Genomic DNA, 26,854 nt, shown 5'->3' with positions numbered 1-26,854 from the left:
GGTCCTAATCAATGTGCATATTGCAAAGAAGAGGGTCATTTTAAACATAGTTGCCCTGTTTTGTTACTGCGTATGAATGGTGTTTCTGGTGCAAGAGGTCGGGGTGTTTCTCAAGCTTCTAGAGGTAGGGGACGTGGAGGTTTCCCCCAGAACGCTCGTTCCTTCCCTCAGCAGGATTCAATGAATTGTTTCGATCAGCAGACTAATGCGTCTGGTAGGACGACTCAGTACTATGCTGACGACTACTACGTCGAAGGTGAAAATATGGATGGTAATGACTGCTAGGACAGCCACGGACAAACAGAGGGAGTTGTTTCAGTTCCAGTAGATCAGAGTGGACCTTATGTTGAAGTGATTACATCAGGTGTGTCAGAGCCTTTTCTGTTGGATACTGGTGCTACGAAGAGTTCTATTATGCACTCTAGACTCCCTGGCGCACCTTTGTCTGGCTTAACGAATGTTTCAGTAGGTTTTTCTGGCGCTCCGGTTAGAAACCCGATTTCTAACCCTTTGTCCCTTTCTGTTGGACCTCGTGAATTCGAAGCACCCCTTATTCTGACGACAGGTTGTGGTGAGAACTTGCTGGGATTGGATCTGTTGAAAAGATTGTATGCAACATTGAATTGTTCTCCTTCGGGAGTACAACTTACATTGGGTATGAAAGTGGTCTCTCCGATGTATTTGTCGAGGGATCAACTTCCGACAGAATTGTCTTCTCTTCCTGATACTATTTGGGCTACTGGTCCTAATGATGTGGGTCTTTTGGAGATACCACCATATGTTGTGATGCTGAAAGCAAACGTTAAAATGCCACGCATTCCCCAATATAGGATCTCTAGTGATGGTGAAAGAGCGCTGTTAGCGATTATCCATGGTCTAATTGAGAAAGATGTAATTGAAGAAACGAGAGGTAATGTTTGCAACAGCCCTGTTTTGCCTCTCTTGAAACGCACCGACTCTTCTCAGCCACCTGTTTATAGGTTTGTGATCGATCTTAGAGAGGTGAATAAGATAGTTGTGCCACAATTTCCTGTTGTTCCAGATATCACTGCCTTATTGACAATGATTCCAGCTTCGGCCACGTGGTTTTCGGTGATTGATTTGAAAAATGCTTTCTTCAGCATCCCGATTGCCGAGGAGAGTAGGGATATCTTTGGCTTCTCTTTAGGAGGCCGAAGCTTCCGGTTTAAGAGAGCTCCTCAAGGCTACTGCGAGAGTCCTTCTATATATAGTCAAGCTTTAAAAACACGCTTGATACGATTGCTTTACCTGATGGTGCTGCTCTTCTCCAGTACGTTGACGATTTGTTAGTCGCTGTCGATACTGAGGAGATTTGTAAAGAAGCTACTTTGTCGTTGTTGCGTCATTTGTCTGACTTCCATCACAAGGTGTCTCTTTCGAAGTTACAGTATTGTCGACAAGAAGTGACCTACTTAGGTAATCTCTTATCGAAGGAGGGAAGACGATTGACCCCAGAACGAATTCAAGCAATTGCGAAAATGAGTGTGCCGATTACACAGAGAGACGTGCGTGCTTTCTTGGGTATCACGTCATATTGCAGACAATGGATACCGAATTTTTCTTTGCTGGCCAAATCTCTGGTGGCATTGACTTGTAAAGATACACCGAATCCCCTCCCGTGGTCTGACGACTGTCAGAAAAGTTTTTCTGAATTGCGCGATGCATTGTGTTCGGCTCCTGTGTTGGGTACTCCCGACTACAGTAAGCCTTTTAAGCTTTATGTCCACGAGAGAGAGGGATGCGCGTTGTCAGTGTTGACATAATCTTTTGGAGACAAGCAACGCCCATGCGCGTATTTCTCGTCGACTTTGGATCTGGTAGCTAGAGCGTTGCCGAGTTGTTTAAGAGCCACAGCGGCAGCAGCCTTTTCTATTCGACAGTCTGCTGGTTTGGTCATGAATAATACGTTGATTGTTATGGTTCCACATCCAGTGGACACTTTGTTAAACAGGACTAAGACACAGCACTTAACTAGTGCTCGATTGTCAGGTTATGAGTTGACACTCTTAGCGAGTCACATCCACATAAAGAGATGCAATACGTTGAATCCAGCAACGTTGTTGCCGATTTCAGTAGATACAGATATTTCTGAACAGCATGATTGTTTTCTCAGGACAGAAGAGGAAACGAAAGGGAGAGTAGATCTTACGGACACTCCTCTTGCGAAGTGTGATGGTACCTTATGGGTGGATGGTTCATGCTTCAAGCTTCCAAATGGTGATACCACTGCGGCATATGCTGTTACAACTTTGCATACGATTGTTGAAGCTGCACGTATCCCACATAATTCAGCTCAAGCAGCCGAGTTGATTGCACTTACGAGAGCGTGTGTGTTATCGAAAGGAAAGAGAGTGACCATATACACCGACAGCCAGTATGCGTTTGGTGTGGCTCATAGTTTTGGACGCTTGTGGAAGGAACGTGGGTTCCTCACGTCTCATGGAACGAAGATTTAGAATGGTCAGTTGGTGAATGAGCTTCTTGAGTCACTTACCTTGCCGTTGCAAGTTGCGATTGTGAAATGCAGTGCACACAAGAAGGTTACAGATGACATTGGTCGCGGTAATGCGATTTCCGTTGAAGTTTCAAAAGATGTGGCGAGGGATGTGATGAGTCGAATGTATGTTTCAGGCCCTGCAAGATGGATTGGCGATGTTGGAATGTGTGAGGATACGATAGAAAGTGTGAAGCCTATCCAAGCTGAAGCTACAGAGAAAGAGTTGAGCGTATGGAGAGAGAGTACGGGTAAATTGGATGCAAATGGTTGTTGGGTTGAGTTGTCAGAGCATCAACGATGGTTGTTACCCGATGCATACGTGCTTGCAGTGGTTACGATGGCGCATGGAATGGCTCATATCAGTGCGAAAGGGATTTGTAAGTTGTTGGCTCCAGTATGGCAGAATGCTGGAATTCCTAAGTGTGCAGAGAATGTGGTCTACAATTGTATGGTCTGCCTGATGTACAATCCTGGTAAGGGAACACCAACTCCAGCTGGTCATTTTGCGCCTCCGACGTATCCGTTTGAGGTTTTACAATTAGATTTCATTCACATGGAGATATGCAACAACCTGAAATACGTACTTGTGGTTGTTTGTGCCTTTTCGAGGTGGGTAGAAGCATATCCCCTAAAAGATAACACTGCCTTCTCCACAGCTAAAGCCCTTGTTAAGGAGTTCTTCCCTAGGTTTGGTTTGCCGAGAATGGTCTGGAGTGACCATGGGAGTGAATTTGTGGGTCAAGTGATGAAGAGTGTGTGAGGGGCTAGGAATCCGACAGAAGTTCCACGCTGCAAATCACCCACAATCAGCTGGACTAGTAGAGTGCTATAATGGCACTCTTAAGTTAAAACTTGCCAAGATACAGGCGAGCTCTGGTCTTAAATGGCCTGACGCGTTGCCTTTAGCACTTCTGTCAACTAGGATGACTGTACATTCTCGAGTGGGACTTAGTCCCTATGAAATAATTTTTGGTTGCCCGGCAAACATATGGGGAGTGCCGAGGCCGACGAAATTCAGCGAGATTGAACACCCTATATTGCTTGACTATCTGTATGATTTGACGGCTAAATTGCGTGTCTTACACCAACAGGTTCATGATACACTGCCTCAGGCTTCTGACGATCCAGGACATGTCATCGATCCTGGCTCTTGGGTGCTGATCAAGAACTTTCAGCGGACAAAGAACGATCAGCCTCGCTGGATTGGTCCCTACTTGGTACTCTTATCAACGCGATCTGCAGTGCGAGTGCAAGGGAAAAAGAACTGGATCCACGGCGTACATTGTAAGAGGGTTCCTTTGCCTCTGCCGTACGACCGGTGGGTCCAGGAGGGCATCCCTGATTCGGAAACTGACACTGAGCCACATTTTCTACCTTTTAGCGATGCACGTTTAATTGGGACAATTTCTGAGCGAGAAAGCGACGATCTTCTGCAAGAAGCTGTGCCACCGTCAGTTCGACTGGACACTACTGAGCCTGAACTCTTATTTCGCGACCAGACATTACCTGATAAAGGCCGTTATAATTTGCGACCAAGAGTCATGGGACGAATAAAATGACAACATTTTCCTTTTGCTATTTTTGAAATTCAGCTCTCCCATCTGAGAAACTGTTTTGACCGATTTTTTGTTTTTCGAACCGCCATCCGGGTTCAGCTGTAGGGTCGCGGTGTAAAGTCTTGGGAGTGCAAGCCGAAGACACAAGGTCGACAGTTCTGGTTGGTCCTAGGGCGTTTCCCTGGATCGACAGGCGCATTCCTTAACACGGAACACCCAACCGCCGCGCGCAGCACGATTAGAGGATGGAGTTTTTCGAGATGGAGAGACCTGTTGAAGAAGCGAGCTTTAAAAGCAAAATGTGTAAAATTATGAGCAGGAAATGTTTTTTAATATTGTGTCTTTTCATGTTACTCAGCTTGGTGATGTTTTTAATGGGATATATTATATTCTCTTTTCAAGTGACGATTGCACCCACTACACAACCTATACCTTCTTCTACTGTTTCTTCGCATTCCTTTCATCCTCTGCCTGAACATGAATCCATTAGAAGATTGGAATTCATTAATAACTCCTTTGTTCAGCTCCTGCACCAACACCAACTAGTAGTGAACACGACGAACTGTTGGGTGTGTGGTCTTATGCCTCATACTACTGATAAAGGTATACCTTACCTGGTCCTACCATTCAGCTACAATGGTTCTGTGTGGGCATACAGAACGAGGTTCATCTATGCTCGTGAAATTTACCCCCTACGTTCTGTGAAGGATAATCCAAAGAATAGTGCTCTAGTTAAGGGAATAGTCGATATGATTAGAGGAGTTAGCTCCTATGAGACGATCCCGAGCGACGAGACACTAGCATATATTGGGTGGAACGTGACTTGATATGGAGTTAGTCTGAGTGAGAAACAGCGAGTGAAAAGATCCTCTCCGATTTGGATCGTACCCCATCAGGGTCATCTTTGTCTGCAAGGTAATGGCAAGAATCCGAGAGCTCAGTTAGGGAAGAGTATCTGCACAGAGACGTATGTTTTTGCGTCCCAGAATTCCCCATAGTTTCTAGCAGCTAAGGGTACCTATTTTGTCTGTTATGATAGGGCATACACATGGTTGCCCCCTGACTTCTCGGGCACATGTTTCGTCTCGTTCCTGTTGCCCCCTACCTATACAGCCGCGGCAGATTACCACAAGGCAAGAATTGTTAGAGGTGTCTTCAGTAAGGAAGATACTGCAGGACAAGAATTTGGAGATTCCTTGAAGGGTTTTCTGCCGTTTTGGGGACCGATGGTTAACAGCAGGAACATACGGCAGCTGATGAGAGTGGTTGAGTCCACCGTAATCGAAACTGCCGGTGCCCTTAGTAACTTGACTGCTGAGCTCCAGTCGGACCGTCTTATGACACTCCAGAATAGAGTTGCGTTAGACGTCATACTTGCAGATCGAGGTGGGGTATGTAAAGTGATCCAATCGAGCTGCTGTGTTTTCATTCCAGACAATGCTCCGACAGTATACCAGGCCATTTCCAAGTTACATAAGATCTCCGATTCAATACACGTGGATGAGGGAGATTGGTCGTTAATGGGATGGTTCTGGGAACGGTTATCCACCTGGGGATGGAAGATTCTGATGGTCATTGGGATAGCTTTAGCGATTCTGTTTCTGTTCTGTCTTTGTGTACAGTGTACTCCTGCTATATGTGGCCTCTGTGCTACTACGTGTGCAAGGAGTCCTGTCCCAAGAGAGTTACTAAGCAATGGGATTATGCTTCAGCAACATCTTGATAACCTGATGAATATAGACCCGGACTCAGATTAACGTGAGTGTAGGTTAATTGCCTATTTAAGGGCAAAAGGAGGGGCTGAGGTTCCGTGAATCCTGAACCCGTTTCATAAAGGTCATGGTTTCGTTACGAATTTGGTATCAGCGGACCGTAACCAGTTAGTACGGCAAGCATGAGTGTTTCCGTCACGTTACACCGATGGATTCACCACGTATTTAGGGATTCGTTCTGAACCCTCGGGTTCCATTTTGTATACGGCGGCCATTTTGTGGTTGCCCTCACATAGGCCGATGACTTTGGCCACACGAGTCTTATGCACACGTAGTCTTTAGCTGACTTCTGAATGACCCGAGCGAACGACCCTCTTGCCTGAAGCCAAACTTGTTGGGCTAGTTCCTTTCCCAGTAGCTGATCGAGATTGAGAATCAAGGCACAGGAGATCATAAACCCTTTATTGCACACAACTATATCTTATCTTACTCACACCTGTCTCTGCTCCTTACTCCTCTGGCTGTTTCCGATGGGGAGGTGCCCGGTTTTATGATGGTTTTCGATCGAACTGCCTGATGAAGAATGTCGGGTTAGACCAATGATCGATCATGGGCTGGGCAACTAAAAAGTGGGTTTTACCGTCATGCGATACCTCTGATTTGGATACATGTGATTGGACAGTTTGTAAATGTAAGGTATTTGTCTGGAACGTGATTTTTGGCATAAAAAGGATGGCTTGCTTTGTAAAAATTGAGCAGTCTCCTACGAATATACAACCATTGTACTTCGTGGACCTCTGTTTCTGGTTGCAGCCAATAAATTCGATCTTTGACGTCACCAAGAAGATTCCGTGTCTCTGTGTTTAGAAGACAGGTGAACTCTGAGACTTTGGGCGTGTCCCCTGACGCCGCTGGGTCTTAAATAACCCGGTTCTTCAGAGGCAGCAGGTGTTGAAAGAGGGAGCATGACAGGGAACAAGGAAACGGAGGAGCAAGGAATGAACTGTAGAGGTTAGAAGCAAAGGGAAGAAAAAACGGGAGAAAGAAGATGGTAAAGAAAGATAAGGAAGGAACTGTTGATAGGGAAAGGGGTATGTGAGTGGAAACGGGAGAATGTGAAACGAAAAGAGAGACCAGGACATGCATAAAGGGAATGGGAGGCACAGGAAAGAGAAAAGGAGGGAATGTTACAGCCAAGGATGGAGGACATTAGGCATGAGGGATCAAGAGAGACTAGGGAGGAACAGAAGATAGAGCAATGGACGAAAGATGCAAGATGGAATAAGACAGGCAAGGAGGGAACAGAACGGAAAAAGAGAACAGTGTCGGAACAGAGGAACAAGAGAACTAAAGGAATGGCCAGTAGAGGAAATAGTGGATGAAATAGGATAGTCAGGGAATTAACTGGAGTGGGAAAAATGGCGGGAGGGTAGAAGGGAACAGAAGGATTGATGGAACCAGATGAGGGGGCTGGGGAACCGAGGAGGAGGAGGGGGGGGGGGATCAGTAAAGAGGGTAGGAGTGAAGAGGATTGGTATGGTCATGGCAGATGGGAGGGGATATGAAACATAATGGAAGTATGCATGAAGGAGGGAACATAAAACAGAAGGAGGGAGATAAGCGAGGGAACAAGTGAGCGAGGGAGTGCAAAATGATCCAAATCTGGTGTTCAGGTGAATGATTACTTTTCTAGGCATTGCCCATCCTTTAGATGTGGTAACGTGTTTTTATTCTGTTGTGTTTTTATTGCCACCTAACACAGCGAGGAGGATACGCCTACATGCAGAGCCAGTGGCATAAAATCTACAGTGAAAGAGACCCTTTCCAAAGCTGCATCTTGTACGCTGCTTAGTAAAGCAGTTACGGGCTCTTCTACTGAAATATGGCTGCAGTTCGGAGATCCAGAAACGGCTCCGGAAGTTAACCCTTCCGACGCAGTCCCGAATAAAACAAGCAACACGAAGGGCATAGGTTGGGGAGATGGGGGATAATGGCACCTCTAAGCAAGTTACCTTAATGCCATCTAAAACAACCTTCTTCCTGCCCAGAGTACTTACTGTTAATGCATCCAGGGGCATTGATGCTGATGGCGTAGTCATTGTTGTGCTGTGGTCCACGATTCTTTGAAATAACTTGAGACTTCTGAAATGTGAAGCAATGGAGTTTGTGAAATCCTTTTGAAAATACCACTTTGAGGACTTTGCTGTGGATTTTCATTCAAGACGTGGGATCAAGAGGAACAGTCTAAACCTTTATCCTTTGATGACAGTTGATGGTGCTTTTTTGTTGTATCTTGAGGCTTACTTCCAGACTGTTGATCTAAACCAATTGAACGGTAGTGGAATCTGGAGATTAAACCAAACGAAGTGCAGTCATAGCTTCCTAGGATGTGAGTGGATCTGCTGCAATTTCTGTTGTGTGTGCCGAGCGGCGCTACCTCTACCAGCCAACTCGAGCAGCCGTGAAAGTTAAACCGATCGCGCTAAGGACATGATAATTTAAAAAACATATGTCCTCTGCACCTGTAGATGCTAAGGGCATGTCTGGCGTTTCCCTTGCGGGAGTGAGCAGCAAGGTGCGATAATTGCTGACAGATGCCGCCCATGCTCGCTCCCGCAAAGGAAATGCCAAACGTGCACGCGTTGCAATAGAAAGCAATGCAAAACGTGCACGTTTTTGGCCAAAAAGCTGATTGATTCCAAAAGGTCCGCTCCTATGCAGCGCATGCGTGTTGCGTAGGCGAGACCTAAACATGCATAGAGGGGGGTATTTTTAAATGAATAATAACGTGCTGCGTAATAGGCATGTACTCTGTTTCTTGCAGAATGTGTTTCTTCTCTGAGAATAAGATTGAGTTACATTAAAATGTTGTACTAGACATGAGTCTAAGTCAGTGACAATGTAGCTTCTTTCAACCTTTGAGGAGCTGGTAAATTTCAGACATAATGACTCGTTAACTTTGTTAAGGTTTTCCTTTTTAACTTGCATTTTAGTCTAGACTTGTTGAATGCTGATTCCGTATCAAGTGACTGATGGCTCAGTGTCACAGAATTTGTATGTTTTCACTGTTTCTGCGTTCCTTCTCTCTTTGTGGAGTAGGATTGTTGGACTGTGTTCTCTCTGTCCGGACTGGATCATATTTTTAATTACTTGGCAGTCCCTTAGGGTGTTTATGGAGGAGGAAGTGGCAGTGTGTTTTTAGTTCTGTGTGCTATGCTAATCTAAGTCTGGAGCTGATTGTTATTTCTTTTTTTTCTTCTGTTTTTAGGACCCCAATTGGTACAAGGCAAAGAACAAGGTTGGCCGAGAAGGTATCATCCCAGCGAACTACGTGCAGAAGAGGGAGGGCGTGAAGTCTGGAACTAAGCTCAGCCTAATGCCGTAAGTGTGCTTCAGAGAGGCTTTGTATCCAAGAACGCACACCTTTATAAAGCATGTTGGATGGTTCGAGTGCAGTGAGTGTGAAAATATGTATGACTCTGGTATTCCAGTGAAGTGCACCTACTCACAGTCAAATGCAAATATAAAGCACATAATCCCAAAGCCAAATGGAGCCTGTGCAATTAAAGGCAGCATTCTGTAAAATAATGTACATTAGGCAGTACGCCATGTTAGTGTCTGTGTTATCTTGTGGTAGGCTACTGACTTGGTTTGAACTTGTGGTCACATTATGGTAGCCATTAGTTTGCTTTTGGATATTGTTGACATCCATCTGATATTTTGCTTTCTCATGATGGGCAGTACCTGATTATGTAATGTTTTATTTTAGGCATACTCTGTACTTTTGGTTCCTTGTGTCAGTTCATACATAACCTATACAGGAAATGCTAGAGTATTTGTTGTGTGCAAGCGGGACAACAGATGACAACTTTTCAGAAAGCTGAAATGATTCCAACCTGCTAGCTTGTAGGCATTTGTCCCCAGCATTCACTGATTCACATGGTACCTACTGTCAATTGTATTACTGATTCACATGGTACCTAGTGTCCATTGTATTCTTAGTTTTTTCCCATTTTCACTGTCGTTCTATGGTTAGAGTTCACTTGGAAATTTTGCTTTACAAACTTGCTGTACTCTAACATATTAATCTGTATAAATCATGTCATTGTAAAGTCTTTTGATAAAGAATATCTGTATATTGTGTACATTGGGGACTTTGCAGCACACTGAACTCCTAGTTCAACAACTTAGTCCTGGTGGTGTTGAAAAAAGGCACTAGATGGCACTTACAAAGATGTCAGTTTCATTTAGCATCACTTTTACTATATGGTCGGATGAATTTTGCAAAACAGTGCCAATATTTGTTTATTGCTCTTGCTTCAAACTCCATAAAGTAAACCCATTTTCCTATCGTTATTATTTTAAAATTCACAGTCTGGACTTGTATTCTGCAGTTCTGTGATTTTGTTAATTGTTTTGCCAATCTGTGGTTCTTTGAGGAGTTTGAGATTTTATTCTTGAAATTCTAATGCTGGACAATGAGGAGCGTGTCGCAGTACGCTACCCTTTTTAGGTCTCGTCCTATTAATCGCGCAAGCGATAATAGGACAAGAGTATTGAGGGCAAAACAAGCTCTGAAACCACCAGGCGGATTACATCGAGTGCATGTGCTCGTGAACGCGCTTACCATTTGCTCCCCCAGCCGCCTGCCTCCGAGCTTCACTTCAAAGGCATCCGCTCCCCCACCCCCTGCTTCACACTTCACGGCCGCCAGGCCGTGTCTAGCATTTCTCCTCCCCCCCACCCCCCTCCCCACAGCAATGCCAAGAGCTTGTTGTTGCCTAGGCATCCTCCTTATCTCAAAGCCTCCTGCCCCCCCTTAAAGTTGTAAATCCACTCTTCGCAGTCCCTAGGCCAAAGTTGCCGAAATGCGGGCCTTGCCACCCCAACTCCTCCCCCATGCCCCCCTGCTGCTGCACTCACGCGTGCTTTACCCTTCCTTTAGCCACCTCTATTTTGTAACGCAGTAAACCCTGTGTTCACTTAGCACCATTCCCTTGGCTGGTGTAGGACTAAACCCAGCAGGCATTTACTTGTCCATCTTGTTTGAACTTACCAGTCTGTATTGTGCTCCGCTTTGAAAAAAGCGCCTGCAGACTTAGCCGTGGTGTGTGAACGCTACAGAGATGTGTGACGAGTGCACTGGCGTTTTCTAATGGTCCCCTCTCTATTTTTCTTTCGGCTTTACACCAGTTCTCGTACTTGATTGAATTCCGAAACAAAAGATGTTGACATATTTATGGAACGATTTGAGCTTTTCAGCACTTTTTAAAAGACGAAGTGATATGCAAGTGTTGCTTAACTTTCTGACTTCTGAGGACCTCCAATTAATCCATTTTTGTAGCCACGGATCTCCGCCTAGCCAATTTTTTAACGATGTCCACCCCCAAACAATACATCATAATACAGAAACGTGTATTCATCAAACAAATACGACATTAGGAAGTAATTTATTTAATGCACAAATAAAAACCGCAGACATTTTAATGGGGCGGTTTGAGCTTTTCAACATTTAGCTTTATTCCTAAAAACTGAAGCTATATGCTAGATTCTGCATATCCCTTTGTCGTCTTTGCTTCCTATACATTCTCTCTTTTTATCAGTGCATGCAACTGCTGCTTCATTTGAGGCCACCAATCATCCATGCTAGATGACATTTAATGTTGTCACGAATCCTATGGATAACAAGCATTGGAAATGCAATAGGTCTCGCAGCATTAGAGTTAGTGCATTTAGAATTGTTTATGGGTTTTTTGTTGTAAATCTTTTGCATTTTTATTTTTTGTAGCCAATGCTAAAGAATTACAAATCAAAAAAGCAATAAACATTTGTAAAAGCTTTAACTAAAAATCCTGTGAGACCTATTGCACTGTGTGAGGGTGAGGTGTTGAGGGTGAGTGAGGTGTTGAGGGTGAGTGAGAGTGAGAGTGAGTGAGGGTGAGGGTGAGGGAGGGTTATTGTGAGTTAGGGTGAGGGGTTGAGGGTGGGTGAGGGTGAGGGTGAGGTGTTGAGGGTGAGTGAGGATGAGTGAGGGTGAGTGAGGGGTTGAGGGTGAGTGAGGGTGAGTGAGGGTGAGTGAGAGTGACTGAGTGTGAGTGAGTGTGAGTGAGGGTGAGTGAGTTATGAGACGCCTCACGCCTGTATCATAGTGAGGTGCAAAAGGAGACGCACGGTGCGAGAACCTTACAAATATGAAAAGCTTGCAGCATGCCAGATGCTAGGATGCGCGGGCGTGTGTGAGATACAGGTACACGCGCGAGAAGCCCTGATGTGGAGCGGGAAATGCACAATGATGAGCATAGTTCGATATACAGAACGAGGTGGCTGTGTGTGGGTGGTACTCAGAAGTGTGGTGTTTGCGATGAACACAGCACGAGAGCCCGAGGGAGATACTTGAAAACTGTGAGAAACATTTCCAAGCGAGTACACCGCACGAGGTCACAAAAGAGCAGTGCATGAGATGCTCACAACACAAGCACAACAAACTCAAGTATGTGGGAGACAAACACATGAAGCATTTTGTATGTAATGCGTGGGGCTCCTCACACACGGGAAGGTGGAGAAGGAATAGAAACACAGAAGTGTGAGGTGGGAAAAGATCGTTTAACATGGGAAACTGGTGTGAGGTGCCAACAAACGAGCCCTGTGTGTGATTTTACCACACAGGGTAACCCTGGTGTGAGAATACGAGCGTGTACAGTGCGTGTGAACCGCTCAGAGCGCGAGAGGCTCACACACACGGGTGTGAGATAGACGCCGAATATGGGCGAGTCTGACGCTCTCGAGACGCCTGGTGTGTGCCTGTGATGCCCCTGTAAAGCGCTCTGACACCTTGGATAATATTCGCGCTATATAAAATCGCATTAAATAAAATAAATGAAAAAAATAACATGGAAGATGCTCACAGACGCAGGAATAGTGTGAGATACTCGGAAACATAAGCGTGTTGTGTGTGACTCTCAAAAACAAAGTGTGTGAGGTGAACACCGGTACCATGCCTGTACGAGATTCAGGGTGCGTGAGATATACTCAAACACGTGGCGCCCGGTGCGTGAAATGTGTAGAGCTGCGACAAGCATTGTGTAGAGCTGCGACAAGCATAGTGCGTGCGACGTTCACAGGCAGGAGAACCGAGCTGCCCAGCCCACCCCGTCCCCCAGGTAGAGACTGAGGCCGGAGTTGTACACAGAAGCCGAATGCACGTGCGACACAACTGCAAAGACCACGAACAGTACTAGGGTCTTATGGAGAAATAACCCCCTGGGGACTGTAACTGGTAGTCAGACCGTGGGAGTTGCACCGATTTTATGGTATACGCCAAAATAATGCAGTTTAATAGGGCATTCTCGAAATCATGTACTCCTCCTGCCTAGACGTGTAGCCATATGCGATAGTTCTTGTATTGAAGGTGCAAAATGCGTTGTACGAGGCAAATAGAAAAGAATAAAAACAATAAGGTTCGGAGGTGGTAATACACGTTTAATCTCATTTCCATACAACACAAGGGCTTCTGTATAAATATGCTCAGATTCAAAAAAACATTTGTGTACGCGAAATGAGTGTCATTTCTCCCACCGAAGCCTAACAAATACTGCAGGAATAAAATATATCAAGCGTGTACAAACAGAGGAATCCGGGGTGAGGCGTTCAGGCTGGCTACTTGCATATCTCGTTCGAAGCAACAAAAGACTTGCGCTTCGTGTTGCCGCCACCCGTGGTGACTGGAAAGCCATTTTAAGTGAGCGAGAAGGAAGGCGAAAGATAATGGCCGATGCACAGGCTTCAAAGCGTGAGGCGGCTTTCTCTGCAGTGCTGACTCAGGGGAGGGGGCGGAGCGGGGCGGAGCGGGGCAGAGCGGCATGTGGGTGTGAAGAAGCCGGGCCTTTGAAGTGAAGCTAAGCTTCACTTCAAAGGTGTCGGAGGAATGCGGGCGGCTGTGCACGCGCTTTTAAGCTCAATGCACATGCGCATTGAGCTTAAAAGTCACGGGCACTGCAAGGAATCGCCACGATTCCTTGCAAGTTAGATAAAGAGTCGATGAGCCCCTATAGTCTCGCTTGCTCGATGCGCATGCGCATCGACAGGCGAGACCTAAAAACTTAATTTTTAGCTTCTAAACTAACCTTTTTACATTGTACTGTGTGTTTAATGCATTCATGCAGTTTTGCGTTTTTCTGTACAGGTACTTCATTAATCTAGTATTTTATTTTTTAAACCGCCGCGGACACCCTGAGTATGCGTTGCGGACCCCTAGGGATCTGCTGACCACAGGTAAAGAACCACTGCACTATAGTCATGCTAAAGATGGACGTTAAGTCCCTCAAGCTCCAATTCATTGATTCGTTCAGCTTACATACTTGCACATGTGACATTTCATAAAGTTAAATATCCTTCAAAACGTCTTCGAAGGAAGAGGAAAAAAAAAAGTCCCCCCTTGCCCTCCTCCCCACACACACATTTGATCCCTTCTCTCCCGCTAAGCAGTTGCCCAGAATAGGCATCTATTAAATGCAGCAGTTAGTAACGAGGCCCTGGAACAATTTTCAAAGTGGGGGTGCTACCACCAATGTGGCATTGGTTAAGTCATAAGGGGTGTGAAAAACCAAGTGTTACACAGGTGTACAGCAAATGAGCCACACCTATTCAGCAGGTGAATGGTGGGCGCGTGGTGTGTCCAGTGGTGCTTTTACTCTCGAGCATGTGACTAAAGTATGGTGTGCTATGATACTGCCTTTTACAGAGAGCACATTTTTAGGTCTCCTGGCGTTTAACAGCGCGTCAGCGCTGTGTCCGCCAGGAGATCTATTGTCACTGACTGTGCTCCCCAGGAGACAGTACTGGCCGCGCGCATTTTGTCTCCGAGGAGGCGATTAGAGCTGGCCACGCGCACGCGAACGAGCGCTGTGGCCAGCTGCTGTCTCCTGGGAAGCTCCCACACGCATGCGCATTCACACAGACACAGACACACACACGAGCACCCATGCACGCACGCACGCACATACATACATACATACATACAGAGACACACACTCTCCCATGCATACACACACACACGAGTGCGCCGAGGCCCCCCCGCCGTCGCATACACACACACAGACAGTTTGGGGCGCGCGCATCCCCGGGGCCCCCCCTTCCCCCTCCCCCGCCGTCACCGTCGCCGTCGCATACACACACGAGCATACACACACACAAGTGCACCAAGCCCCCCCAGCCTTTTGAAACTTACCTGGGCAATGTCGGGGACTCTTCTCTCAGCACGCGGCGCCCAACCTCCTGCTAGCGCGGCCCCGGGTCTCCACACCGCTCACAGGAGCCCCGGGCCGCGAGACGCATCGACTCCGCCTGCCTCCTCTTCCGGTCTGGACGTGGCCCCGCCCCCGTCACAGGCGACCGTGCCTGACTTCCCCTCCACTCCTCGTGCTCCACGTGGGACCCACGTCCTCGAGCATGGATTAAAGGGACGGCGTCGCATTTAACTTGCTGCTCTAAAGGTAAAAAGATATTGGAGAGGAACAGCAGGAAACACTGGTTTTCAGGCTCAATGCACTGCTGTTCTGGCAGATAAGTGAGGCATTGCGCAGGGTGGGGATGTGCTGCCCAGGAGCGCACAAGTTTTAGTCGAGGCTGCCGAGATTAGAAGACAGGTCTGCTTGTTCCTACGTCAGCAACAAAGTCACTCAAGAGAGGCACGGAGTGCATGTCTAGGTGAATACGTGCTCTTGTGCCTACGGGCCGGATGTACTTTTTTTTTTATTTTTTACAGTTTTATATAGCGCGAACTTGAGCCAAAGGTTTCAGAGCGCTTTACATGAGCACCAGTTGCGTGACAGTCGGACACATTAACTTCTAGGCCGGGGACGGGGAGATGAAGTGATTTGCCCAGAATCACAGGATGCTTGAGTCTCCCATCAGCCTTGAGCCTGGGCCCCAGCTTCAAAGTCGTCTGTTCTAGCTGTTAAGCCACATCCTTTCCCCTCCGAATATCCTGTCACAAAAATTGCGGAGCACTATAGTTGGAGGCTATCACAGGGATGGTGGCCTGGTCGGAAAAGCAGAACACCATGTCTGTTATTGACTTGCAGTAGAGTAGACTTGTTTTACTGCAGTCTGATGTACTTAAAAGAAAGAGGACTGCGTTTAAAATGAAAAGTTTACTTTTTGTTTGTTTCTTTAGTAGTTTTGTGGACCACTGCCTACCCTTTAATAGTTTTTTATAGCCCCCCTCCCCTTGCTGCCTCCCTCACCTACTCTTAAAAAAGCTTTTGCACGTTATTATTTTTTTATTTACTTACCTATCCAACTTGGAGCGCTAAATAAGACAAAAGGTGCCGGCATAATTTACAGGACCATGCGTGTGTGGTGCACATGCCTACAAAACCACGTTTCAGTTGCATCATAGGCTATTTTGTATTCCTTTTTTTTGCCATGCTGCACAGCATGGCCAAAACCATTCACAATCCAAGAAGTCCCAGAGTTAAGATCTAGTGGCTTGGCCGCCAATGCTTCTTTCATCTCGTTATAGATAGAGACATAGCCATTTCACTAGCGCGGTACATTTTATCTTCATAAACCTGCTTTTGAAGGTCAATTGCCATATTCTTTGTACTCTAAATTATAGACTGTGTATTTTGGAAGGAATGAAAACTGATAATCATTGTCTAATGCAGATTTTTACTTATAAAGCCACAAAACAATTTAAGAAGAAGAAGGAAACAGCTTGCAAATGAAAAATATTAAATTATACATGCTGTCATTTTTTTTTCTTAGGAGATCAGGCAGTTGATTCTGTTAGCGCTTGATATATTCATGTAGCAGTAAAACACACTACTGTGTGTGTCACTACACTGTCCGAACACCGTTATCTTACTGGGACATGTGGTATGGTAACAGTTATGTATTACACTGGTGGCCAAAGGAGCTAATGTGCCTACTCCAAGGATCTGTGTTTGCTCTCCTATACTCACATGTTCACTTGTTTGATTCCACATGAGGTTACATGGCTTTTCATCCTTCTAAGGTCGATAAAATGAGTACCATTGAACAGAGGATCTTTGACCATTCAATAGCACAACGAAACTTTTCAGTGAGCTTACAGAGAGCGCAGAGTAGTGAATGCAGAGTAGTGAATGGAGAGTAGTGAGTAGTGAGTGCCGAGTAGTGAGTAGTGAGTGCAGAGTAGTGAGTAGTGAGTGCAGAGTAGTGAGTGCAGAGTAGTGAGTAGTGAGTAGTGAGTGCAAAGTAGTGAGTGCAGAGTAGTGAGTAGTGAGTGCAGAGTAGTGAGTGCAGAGTAGTGAGTAGTGAGTGCAGAGTAGTGAGTAGTGAGTGCAGAGTAGTGAGTAGTGAGTGCAGAGTAGTGAGCAGTGAGTGCAGAGTAGTGAGTAGTGAGTAGTGAGTGCAGAGTAGTGAGTAGTGAGTGCTGAGTAGTGAGTGCAGAGTAGTGAGTAGTGAGTGCAGAGTAGTGAGTAGTGAGTGCAGAGTAGTGAGCAGTGAGTGCAGAGTAGTGAGTGCAGAGTAGTGAGTGCAGAGTAGTGAGCTGCCTCAAGTGAAGTACTCTGGTACCCAAGGATGACTAGCAAACAATATTATTCACAACGTTGCTTACTATTCAGCAACATTTGACAGTTTGCAAATCATCTTTATACAACAATTCAGAGTTTGATAACAAGTTAATGTAACACATTGTAATATACAATGCCAATAGCTCAAACTTTAAAGCTGGGAGACCTATTGCATTGTAAATGCTTGTTTTTTATTGAAATAGACTCTTGAAACAGGCACAACATTTCCATCAGTCATGCAGCTCGATTGATAAACCTGTGGCTTATAAACGATAATGTGAAATTTAATATGTTTGCATATTTATCATTTGTTCATCACACAAGTGTTGTGATCTGTTTTATCCTATGAAAATCTTTGTTTCGGTCACACGTCAGAATAAATAAAAAACGAAATGTGTCTAACTTTTCCTGCTGCAGATATATTTTGGAATATTTGTAAAAATTAATTTACAAGTATTTCCATTATCTTGTGTATTAGAAAATAGTTGACATCCTGCTGCTTTTTCTTTTATACTTCATGTACTTCAACATGATTGTCACTTCGTTAACATAAAAAAAGTCCCTTTGCAGCAAAAGAAAGAACAACCATTTGCAATGCAATAGGTCTCGCATATACGAGAGTTTAAGCTATTGGCATTGTAAATGACAATGCCTTTTATTTATGGTTTACAAACCAAAACATAAATAAAAGGCATTGTCATCTACAATGCCTATAGCTCAAACGTGCGTAAATGCGAGACCTATTGCATTGCAAATGCTTGTTAATTAGTTTACAGCAGTTGTCTTAAAAATCTGGCAGGAAGTTTTTGGGTGGTCAGCACTGGATCTTTCATAGATTGCCATGCTTGAATCATTATTGATCATAGAGCTGTGAGTCTCACTCTAACCTTCAAATAGCAGTGTTCTATACCAATGGCCTGGAACGACCATAAACAATGTCGCTTTGGTATCCGTACAGCACCACAGAAGAAGACTCAAAATGAAATTACAGCACTACGGACACCCTTCCTCCCCTCAATAGACTAATGTAACTCTGATTGTCTACCTGAAGTCATGTGAAAGGGTGTCCATAATGAGCTGTGCTCTTTCTTCTAGAAACTGGATTTGCTAATTTTCACTGCTTTCTTTCCATTTCTACTGGTGCATTCGGTTAAGAGTCCTTTGTCTGTAGAGATTGGTCCAAAGGTGGTAATTATTTTCTTTCTACTTCAATGGGATCTCTAAAGGAAAAGCCTTTACACATCCTTTACTCTTGTGAGGAAAAGAAGGCTTTAATTGGGAGAGCCACACAAGGAAATAATGTACTGCTCTATCATTCTCACAAGTATAATGATCACATGAAGTAGAGGAAATTATCAGCAAAGAACTTAAATACACAGAGAATCTGCCTTAAATTGCTACTGAAAAAGACAGAGCTGTTAACCTGTGGTCATTGAATGGGTCCCATAATTCTGACTCCCGTGGAAAATTTCAGAAACGTTGTTTGGAATAATGGAACTGCCTTCTACTTCTGTTGAACCCCAGTGTAAGGCTGCCTAAACACTGACATAATTCCATACAGGTCTTAAGGGCTTGCTAAAATGAATTATCAGCCATATACATAGTTAAGTGTTCCTCTTGTTGTCAGTTTCTCTGCAGGCTGTGACTTCTTCACTGTAAACTACTTTACCTCTGTGGACCCTAGCCTTGTCAAAACCCCCATTTCTCTGTGACCACTCAGTTGCAGTTGACTATGCAGACCTGCTATATCATCTTCAACTGCACTGTGTTTCAATTATATTTCCACTGCATTTGGAGACATATATTCATCGTCTAAGAAACCATTGATAAATGGCTTTATCAACGATCTCTATGAAGAAAGGAGTTTCAATGACTTCAGTTTCATATAAGGTTATTTCAAGCAAGGTACCACACCTTCCAAAATAGTAGAGCAGGGGTCTCCAACCTTTTCTGTAGTAAGAGCTACTTCTGATCAGTGAAAATCATTGTGAGCTACTGAAGGCCAATCCACTTGCGCAATCAATCAGAGTACTTGTAGAGCGCGCTACTTACCCGTGAGGGTCTCAAGGCGCTGAGGTGGGGGGGAGGGGAGGTGCTGCTGCTGCTCGAAGAGCCAGGTCTTGAGGAGTCTTCTGAAGGCGAGTAGGTCTTGTCTGCCATATGTGGGTAGGGAGGGTGTTCCAGGTCGTGGCTTCGAGGTAGGAGAAGGATCTGCCGCCGGCGGTCGTTCGTTGGATGCGGGGGACAGCGGCGAGGGCGAGGCTGGTGGAGTGGAGCTGACGGGTGGGGGTGTAGAAGCGGAGTCTGCTGTTCAGATAGGCTGGTCCGGTGTTGTGGAGTGCTTTGTGTGTGTGGTTGAGGAGCTTGAAGGTGATCCTCTTGTCGACGGGGAGCCAGTGTCAGTCCCTCAGGTGGGGGGGTGATGTGGCTGCGGAGGTGGACGTTGACGATCAGTCGGGCGGAGGCATTTTGGATGCGTTGTAGTCGTAGTAGGTGTTTGGCTGGGATTCCTGCGTAGAGTGCATTGCTGTAGTCTAGTCTGCTGCTGACGAGGGCCTGTGTCACCGTTTTTCTTGTTTTGGTGGGGATCCACTTGTAGATCCTGCGGAGCATGCGGAGGGTGTTGTAGCAGGAGGAGGAGACGGCGTTGACCTGTTTAGACATGGAGAGGGAGGAGTCGAGGATGAATCCTAGGTTGCGTGCGTGGTCGGTGGGTGTTAGTGCTGTTCCCAGTGTGGTCGGCCACCAGGAGTTGTCCCAGGCTGAGGAGGTGGGTCCGAGGATGAGAACCTCCGTCTTGTCAGAGTTCAGCTTCAGGCGGCTACTACTCATCCTGTCGGCGACTGCCTTCATTCCCTTGTGGAGGTTGGTTTTGGCGGTGTGTGAGGGAGAGGATGAGCTGGGTGTCGTCGGCGTAGGAGATGATGTTGAGGTTGTGATGGCGGGCCACTTGTGCGAGGGGGGCAATGTTGATGTTGAACAGCGTCGGGCTGAGGGATGAGCCCTGGGGCACGCCGCAGATTATGTAGGTGGCTCCGGATTGGAAGGGTGGGAGGCAGACACTCTGGGTTCTGCCGGAGAGGAAGGACGTGGTCCAGTCAAGGGCCTTCTTTTGGATTCTGGCTTCTATGAGTCGTGTCGAGTGCGATGACAGACTGTGTCGAAGGCGGCCGACAGGTCCAGGAGGATGAGGGCTGATGTTTCGTTGTTATCGAATTGGCGCCTCATGTCTGTGGCTGCGACGAGGGCTGTCTCGGTGCTGTGGTGTCGTCTGAATCCGGACTGGGACGGGTCCAGGATGTTGTTGTCTTCCAGGTGGAGGGCCAATTGTCCGTTGACTATTTTCTCGATGACCTTTGCCGGTAACGGGAGCAGGGAGATGGGCCGGAAGTTCTTGAGGTCCTTGGAGTCCGCTTTGGGCTTCTTGAAGAGGGCGTTTATTTCGGCGTGCTTCCAGCTTTCCGGGAATGTCGCTGTTTCAAAGGAGATGTTGATGACCTTTCGTAGTTGGGGTGCGATGGCTGCGTCTGCTTTGTTGAATACGTGGTGTGGGCATGGGTCTGACGGAGATCCTGAGTGGATGGAGTTCATGACCTTGCGTGTCTCGTCATCGTAGACTTTGGACCAGGAGGTCAGGCGGATGGCGCTGGTGGTGTTTGCAGGGGAGGTGGAGTCTGGCGTAGTCTGTGCGGTTGTGGTGTTGAAGCTGTCGTGGATGTCAGCGATCTTGCGGTGGAAGAAGATGGCTAGTGAGTCGCACAGTTCTTGTGAGGGCGGGATGTCGTTGGTGCTGGGGTCGGAGAGTACCTTTACGATGCTGAAGAGCTCTTTGCTGTCATGTGCGTTGTTATCCAAGCGGTTTTTGAAGGAGCATCTCTTGGCTAATCTGATGAGGTGGTGGTGTCTGCGGGTGGCGTCCTTGTGGGCTGCGTGGTTGTCCGGTGTGCGTTTGTGGAGCCATATTTTCTGCAGTTTACGGCATGCGCGTTTTGAGGTCTGGAGCTCGTCGGTGAACCAGGTGGCTCTCTTGCTGGCGTGGTTGTTGGAGGGTTTCTTGAGCGGAGCGAGGGTGTTGGTGCAGTCGTCGATCCACTGTCTGGGGTTGCGGGCAGCGGCGTCTGGGTTGGTGGCGTCGGTGGGTGGGTTCTGGGCTAAGGTGGTGGTCAGCTGATCTTCGGTGACTTTGCTCCAGCAGCGGCGAGGCAGCTGTTGGGTGTGGTAGTGTGTGGTTGGTTTCTTGGAGAAGTGGATGCAGCGGTGGTCGGTCCAGTGGAGTTCGGTGGTGTGGTCGAAGGCGACGTGGGTGCTTGTGGAGAAGATGGGGTCCAGCATGTGCCGGCGGCGTGGGTGGGTGCGGTGACGAGTAGTCTGAGGCCGAGGTTGTAGATCAGGGTGGCGGAGTTGGCGTTGTTGTTCTCGAGGTGGAAGTTCAGGTTCCCGAGGAGGATGTAGTCCGTGGAGGCGAGTACGTGGGTGCTGGCGAGGTCGGCGATGGAGTCGCTGAACTGAGCCCAGGGTTCGGGGGATCTGTAGATGAGTGTTCCTCTGAGGGTGGTGTTGGGGTCGGTGTGGATCCGGAAGTACAGGTGTTCGGCGGTGTTGAGGGTGTCGTCTGCGTGGGTGGCGACCTTGAGGGTGGATTTGTGGACGATGGCTATTCCTCCTCCGGTTACGTTGGCGCAATCCCTGCGGGTGATCTTGTAGCCGTCCGGGATGGCTATGGCGATGTCTGGCCCTGAGGAGTCATTCCACCAGGTCTCGCTCAGGAAGGCCACGTCTGGGGCGGAGGTGTCGAGCAGATCCCAGAGCTCGACGGCGTCTTTGCATGCGGAGCGGGTTGTTGAGGACTATGCAGCGGAGGTGGTTGGGTCCCATCCTTGGAAGTTTGGTGGTTCTGTCGCAGGTGAAGATGCAGGTGCGGCAGGAGAAGGGTCCGTTTCGGGGTGGCCCGGAAGCCGGTATGGTTTCGGCCGGCGTTGAATGCGTGGAGGCTGCTGGTGTCATAGTGGAGTCTGGTGTTGTGGTGTCAGCAGTGTAACCAGATGCCCCGACTCCAGTTTAATCACATCTAAGCCAAATGTCCATAGCCAATGACTAGGATATGAACAAAATACTTTGATTAGGGGCACTATGACATGGCTGCCATGTGTGTCCATGAGAGCGTGATCTTTGGGGGATGTATGAACATATGCGTTTGAGTGGGATTGTGGCACAGGACATACCTTTCGCCATATGTGGCACTGTTATATGTATAACACAAACATACAACCATTTTTTTAAATGAGAGACATGAAAGGGCAGAAAATGTTCTGCAAACAATGCTCATAATCATTTTTTCTGCACTTTAAATTTCTCCTTTTTTTTAAAAAAATGGCTGTATTTGTTTTCTATAAATATGACCCTGTCTACCAGCCACTGGCAGCAGGATTCTTGCTATGTGTAAATGCTGTAACGATCCTGTCCGAAGACTGGTACTCCTCACGATTCACGCGAAGCACTAAGGGGTCCACCCCTTGATCTCCCAAACTCCTACAATAACTGCATGGAGTATTGGAACAATCAAGTGAGGGAAGGAAAGAACGGGGACAGCAGGGAGTAGAGTCTGAAATACAAAGAACACAACTTGAATTACACATTGGCATGCAACACTACGCTCTTAAAATCTCACTAGGGGTTTCCCACAAGCAGACTGTCTTCTTTCAGCCAACACGGTATTACCTCATACTGGAACTATAAAAGACTAAATGAACATGTCACCATATAGACCACCGTGCACCTCTATCACTCCCAAAATACCTCCATTGGTACCCCTACACACTTTACTGAGGGATGGTGGGCTTGGACTTAAAATATCATTGTATTCTAATTAATCAATGAGCTCCTTTCCTTCCAAACAAAAATGTCCCGTAAGATCTCAACCCCACCTAATAGTGTCCTTAGTGGGGGTTTAATGTCAATGCGGGAATACTCCAGGGAACAATGCAGAGTCCAAAACGCTGCCCTGTGAAAGCCTTAATGTCCGAAGGGGTAGGTATTTCTTTAGAACACACACTAGTATGTGGGGAAAGTTATAACAACGAAAAAACAGAAAGGTTCCAATAATTAGTTAAGGGTTTCCTCAAATGTCACAGGATGACAACTTAAACAACAAAGTAGGAGGTTCTCTACGAGTTGCAAGCGACTCCAGAGTCCAGAGATCCTCGCTTCCAGGCAACAGGGAAGTTTGCCAGTCGGGTGAGAGTTACCGGCTCTTAGGCTGCGCGCGTTAACCTAGAGTCCAAAAACGAGTCATGACTGCTCCTACCTGAGAGCTCTTCAAGCGGATGAACGGTGATCTTCCTTGAACGAGAGGGGTTATCCGGGACCAGGAGCGCCCGATGAGCGGAAGAAAGACAACGGCCGAAGGAGGAGGCTGGATAGAGAGCTCCGCCTCTCTTCGTCTCTGAGGTGCAAGGACTGACTTTGGCGGGGGAGAAAAGACTGTTCCAAAGGAGAAACAAGCATGAACCGCGGTCCACAGTCTTAGAAGCCTCTACGCTTCTTCTGCCTCCGAGGTAGGGGCCCAAGGAACGACGAAGCAACAGGATCGAATCAGGAATTACGCACGGCCCGACGTGCGAGTAGCCTCCCCTTATAGACGGTGCTCCGCCTTTTCTCCCTGGGCAGTCTGGGAGTTGTAGGCCATGCAGGCGCACCTTTTGGGGATCCTCACAGTAGATCCTCCCTCCCAGCGCCTCCTAGACCCGGGCTTGTCTGATGCCTACGATGTAAGTAGCGAACTGCTGCCGGGGCGTGTACATTCTCACTAGCTCCCAGGAATAGTCTTCTGATGTGTAGCCTCTCCATGACACAAGATACCAGAGCTTTCCTCTCCTGTATCATGAGTCCCTGATGCTCTTGACCTTGTACTCCAGCCCGCCTTCCGTAGCCACCGGAGGGGGCTCCCGTCGCTTAGCTCCTACCGCAGGCTTCACGAGACTGCAGTGAAACACTGGATGGATCCGCATAGAGCGCGGCAAGCGCAGTTTGCAGGAGACTGGATTGATCTTCACCACCGGGTATAGGCCTATGAACCGAGGATGAAACACACTGCACAGTTTGAACCTGATGTTCTTAGTGGATAACCACACCAAGTCTCCCACTGCGTACTGAGGCCCCTCAATATGATGACGATCTTCCCATCCATGTTGTACCCCATTTTGGCCCGCAGTAGCGGTTTCCTCACTTTCTGGTGCCCCTCTCTCAGCTTTTTAATGTGAAGGCGTACAGAGGGCTGGTTTGCGAGGTCATCAGGCAGATCGATGGGCAAGCCCAGGGCGTTGGAACCATAATTTGCCACAAACGGAGAAACCCATGTTGAACTGTGAGGAGCATTGTTGTAAGTCAGTTCGGCCATCCATAACAGGGCAACCCATGAGTCTTGCTCTTCTGCTACGTAACATCGCAGGTATTTTTTCAAGGTCTGGTTCAGCCTCTCCGTTTGTCCATCTGTTTGAGGATGGAAGCCGGTGGATACCGCTGACTCCACGTGCAGAGCTGGGCACCACAGCCTCCAAATATATGCTATAAACTGAGGGCACCTATCTGACACTATGACTTTGGGAGTGCCATGGAGCCTAAACATGTTCTGTAGTAGCAATGGAGCGGTTTGGCCGGCTGTGGGCAAGTTATTGCATGGAACAAAATGTCCCATTTTGGTAAGGCTGTCTACCACCAAGAGAATGGCGGAACATCCCTGATCCATTGGAAGCCCTGTGACAAAGGCCAAACTGATGTGTTGCCATGGCGAACGTGGTGTGGGCATGGGAATGAGCTTTCCTCTCTTCCTTGACGTGTCTGTTTTACCTCTGGCACAGTTGTTGCATCTAGAGGCCCGGGTCTTTACGTCTTGAACCAATGTATCCCACAAGAAATACATTTGCCCCAAGAGCGTTGTTTTTCTCACGCCGGGATGTCTCGCCAACGGGGAGTCGTGACACCATGCAAAGGCCTTTTTCCTTAACGCCACAGTGGGGAGAAACAGTCGATGGCGTTCAAAAGGTCATCCCTGTCGAACGTGCTTATCTGGCTTGGCTTCAGCCCACTTGCTCCATTCTTCTGTGCTTCTGTTTCGCCGTACGTCATTCAAGTAGGTCTCAGCTTTTTTGTTTAAAAAGCTTTATTAAGTAGAATTAGACAACGTAAACATCATTACAAATGCAAATAAAACCAAAGAAATATAAAACATCCAATAATAAAAAGCAAGACCAAGAAAAAATGCCCCAATAGGGGAAAGAATATTATACCAATAAACAATGCTTTTATAGGTTTTCATAAAAGGTAGAGAGAGAGGAAAAGAGAGGGAAGGGAAGGAAAAGGCAACAAATAATATAATATCACTAAAACTAAAGTTGGTGAATAACCATTAAAGAAAAGATGAAACAAACAAAAAATCGGAAAATGCCTAGAGAGATAATCAGTTATGGGAGACCATAGTAAATCTCTTTTGATTAATAAAGATACAGATGTAGCATGGGCACGATCAAGTCTGTGATGATGGCACAGTAAATTCCACCAGGCAGTATAGGCAATTTTTGTTGTATCTTTCCAATTTGTAGTAATAATTGAAAAGAAATTGCTATGAAAAGATCAATAAATTTACGAACATGACATGGAACATTCCATATGGGAGCCAACCCGCCCAAAAAAATGTGAACAATATCAAAAGGAACATCAGTAGATAAAATATTATTGAGTGTAGACCAAACACGGGACCAAAGTGTTTTAACTCTAGGGCAATGAAAAAACATATGTAACAAATCACTGTTATCACCTGAGCATGACCAGCACTTTTTAGAGTCCAACAGTCCAAACTTACACAAAGCAGAGGGGGTGTAATAAAGCCTATTATAGAAAAAGTAGAAAGTCTGTGTGGTACTAGCTGAGCGAGAAACGGTATGCACTTTAGACCAAAGTGAATCCCAGATTTGTGGAGAGAAATCTTGGCCTAAATCCAATTCCCACAAAAGTTCCAATTTGGACTTGGGCCTATCATTTGGAGAAGGTGAAGTAGTTTGTAAATAGCCGAGGCTCTAAAGGGACTAGTAAAATCAGACGGAGGCGAAAGGGGGGAAGTAGCGGAAGAAGAGGGAATGTGCTGTAAAATGATAGTAGACAAGGTATGAGTGAGTGAATGAAAGTGGGAAGAGTGCTTATTAGTTATTCCAAAGGAATCACATAGATCCTGGAAGGTTCTTAAGGAGTCACCAATGAGCAATTGATCATAAGTAAGAATGCCTTTATCAATCCATTCCTTCCAAAAAAGTGCTTTATTATTAATCTTGAGGAATTTGTTATACCAAACCGGAGTGCACAAGTGGAGGTGAGATGGCGAAGAGAAAGAACGAAAAAGTGAAAGTGTAAGGGCTTTAGAATGTTTAAAAATAGGGGAAATAAAACGTGAAGGGGTTGAGATAAGCGGGTTGCTATGAGGAAAGAGAAGGGGGCAAGTTGAGCCAATTCTATAGAGCT

At 46.6% G+C, this 26,854-nt stretch overlaps 1 protein-coding gene across 3 annotated transcripts in view; it reads left to right on the top strand.

Annotated features, from left to right (window-relative positions):
• Positions 1-26,854, top strand: part of CSK (C-terminal Src kinase) — a 797,455-nt gene that overhangs the window by 315,626 nt on the left and 454,975 nt on the right. For all 3 annotated transcript variants that reach the window (XM_078685133.1, XM_078685131.1, XM_078685132.1), the window contains one exon: positions 9,055-9,167. In XM_078685133.1, coding sequence (XP_078541259.1) covers positions 9,055-9,167 — 113 coding nt within the window. The remainder of the gene's footprint in view (positions 1-9,054; positions 9,168-26,854) is intronic.

The sequence above is a fragment of the Lissotriton helveticus genome, chromosome 3_2 (assembly GCF_964261635.1).
Source record: "Lissotriton helveticus chromosome 3_2, aLisHel1.1, whole genome shotgun sequence".
Taxonomy (NCBI): domain Eukaryota; kingdom Metazoa; phylum Chordata; class Amphibia; order Caudata; family Salamandridae; genus Lissotriton; species Lissotriton helveticus.
The sequence above is the reverse complement of the archived record's forward strand: the minus strand, read 5'-3'. Positions and strand labels throughout refer to the sequence as shown.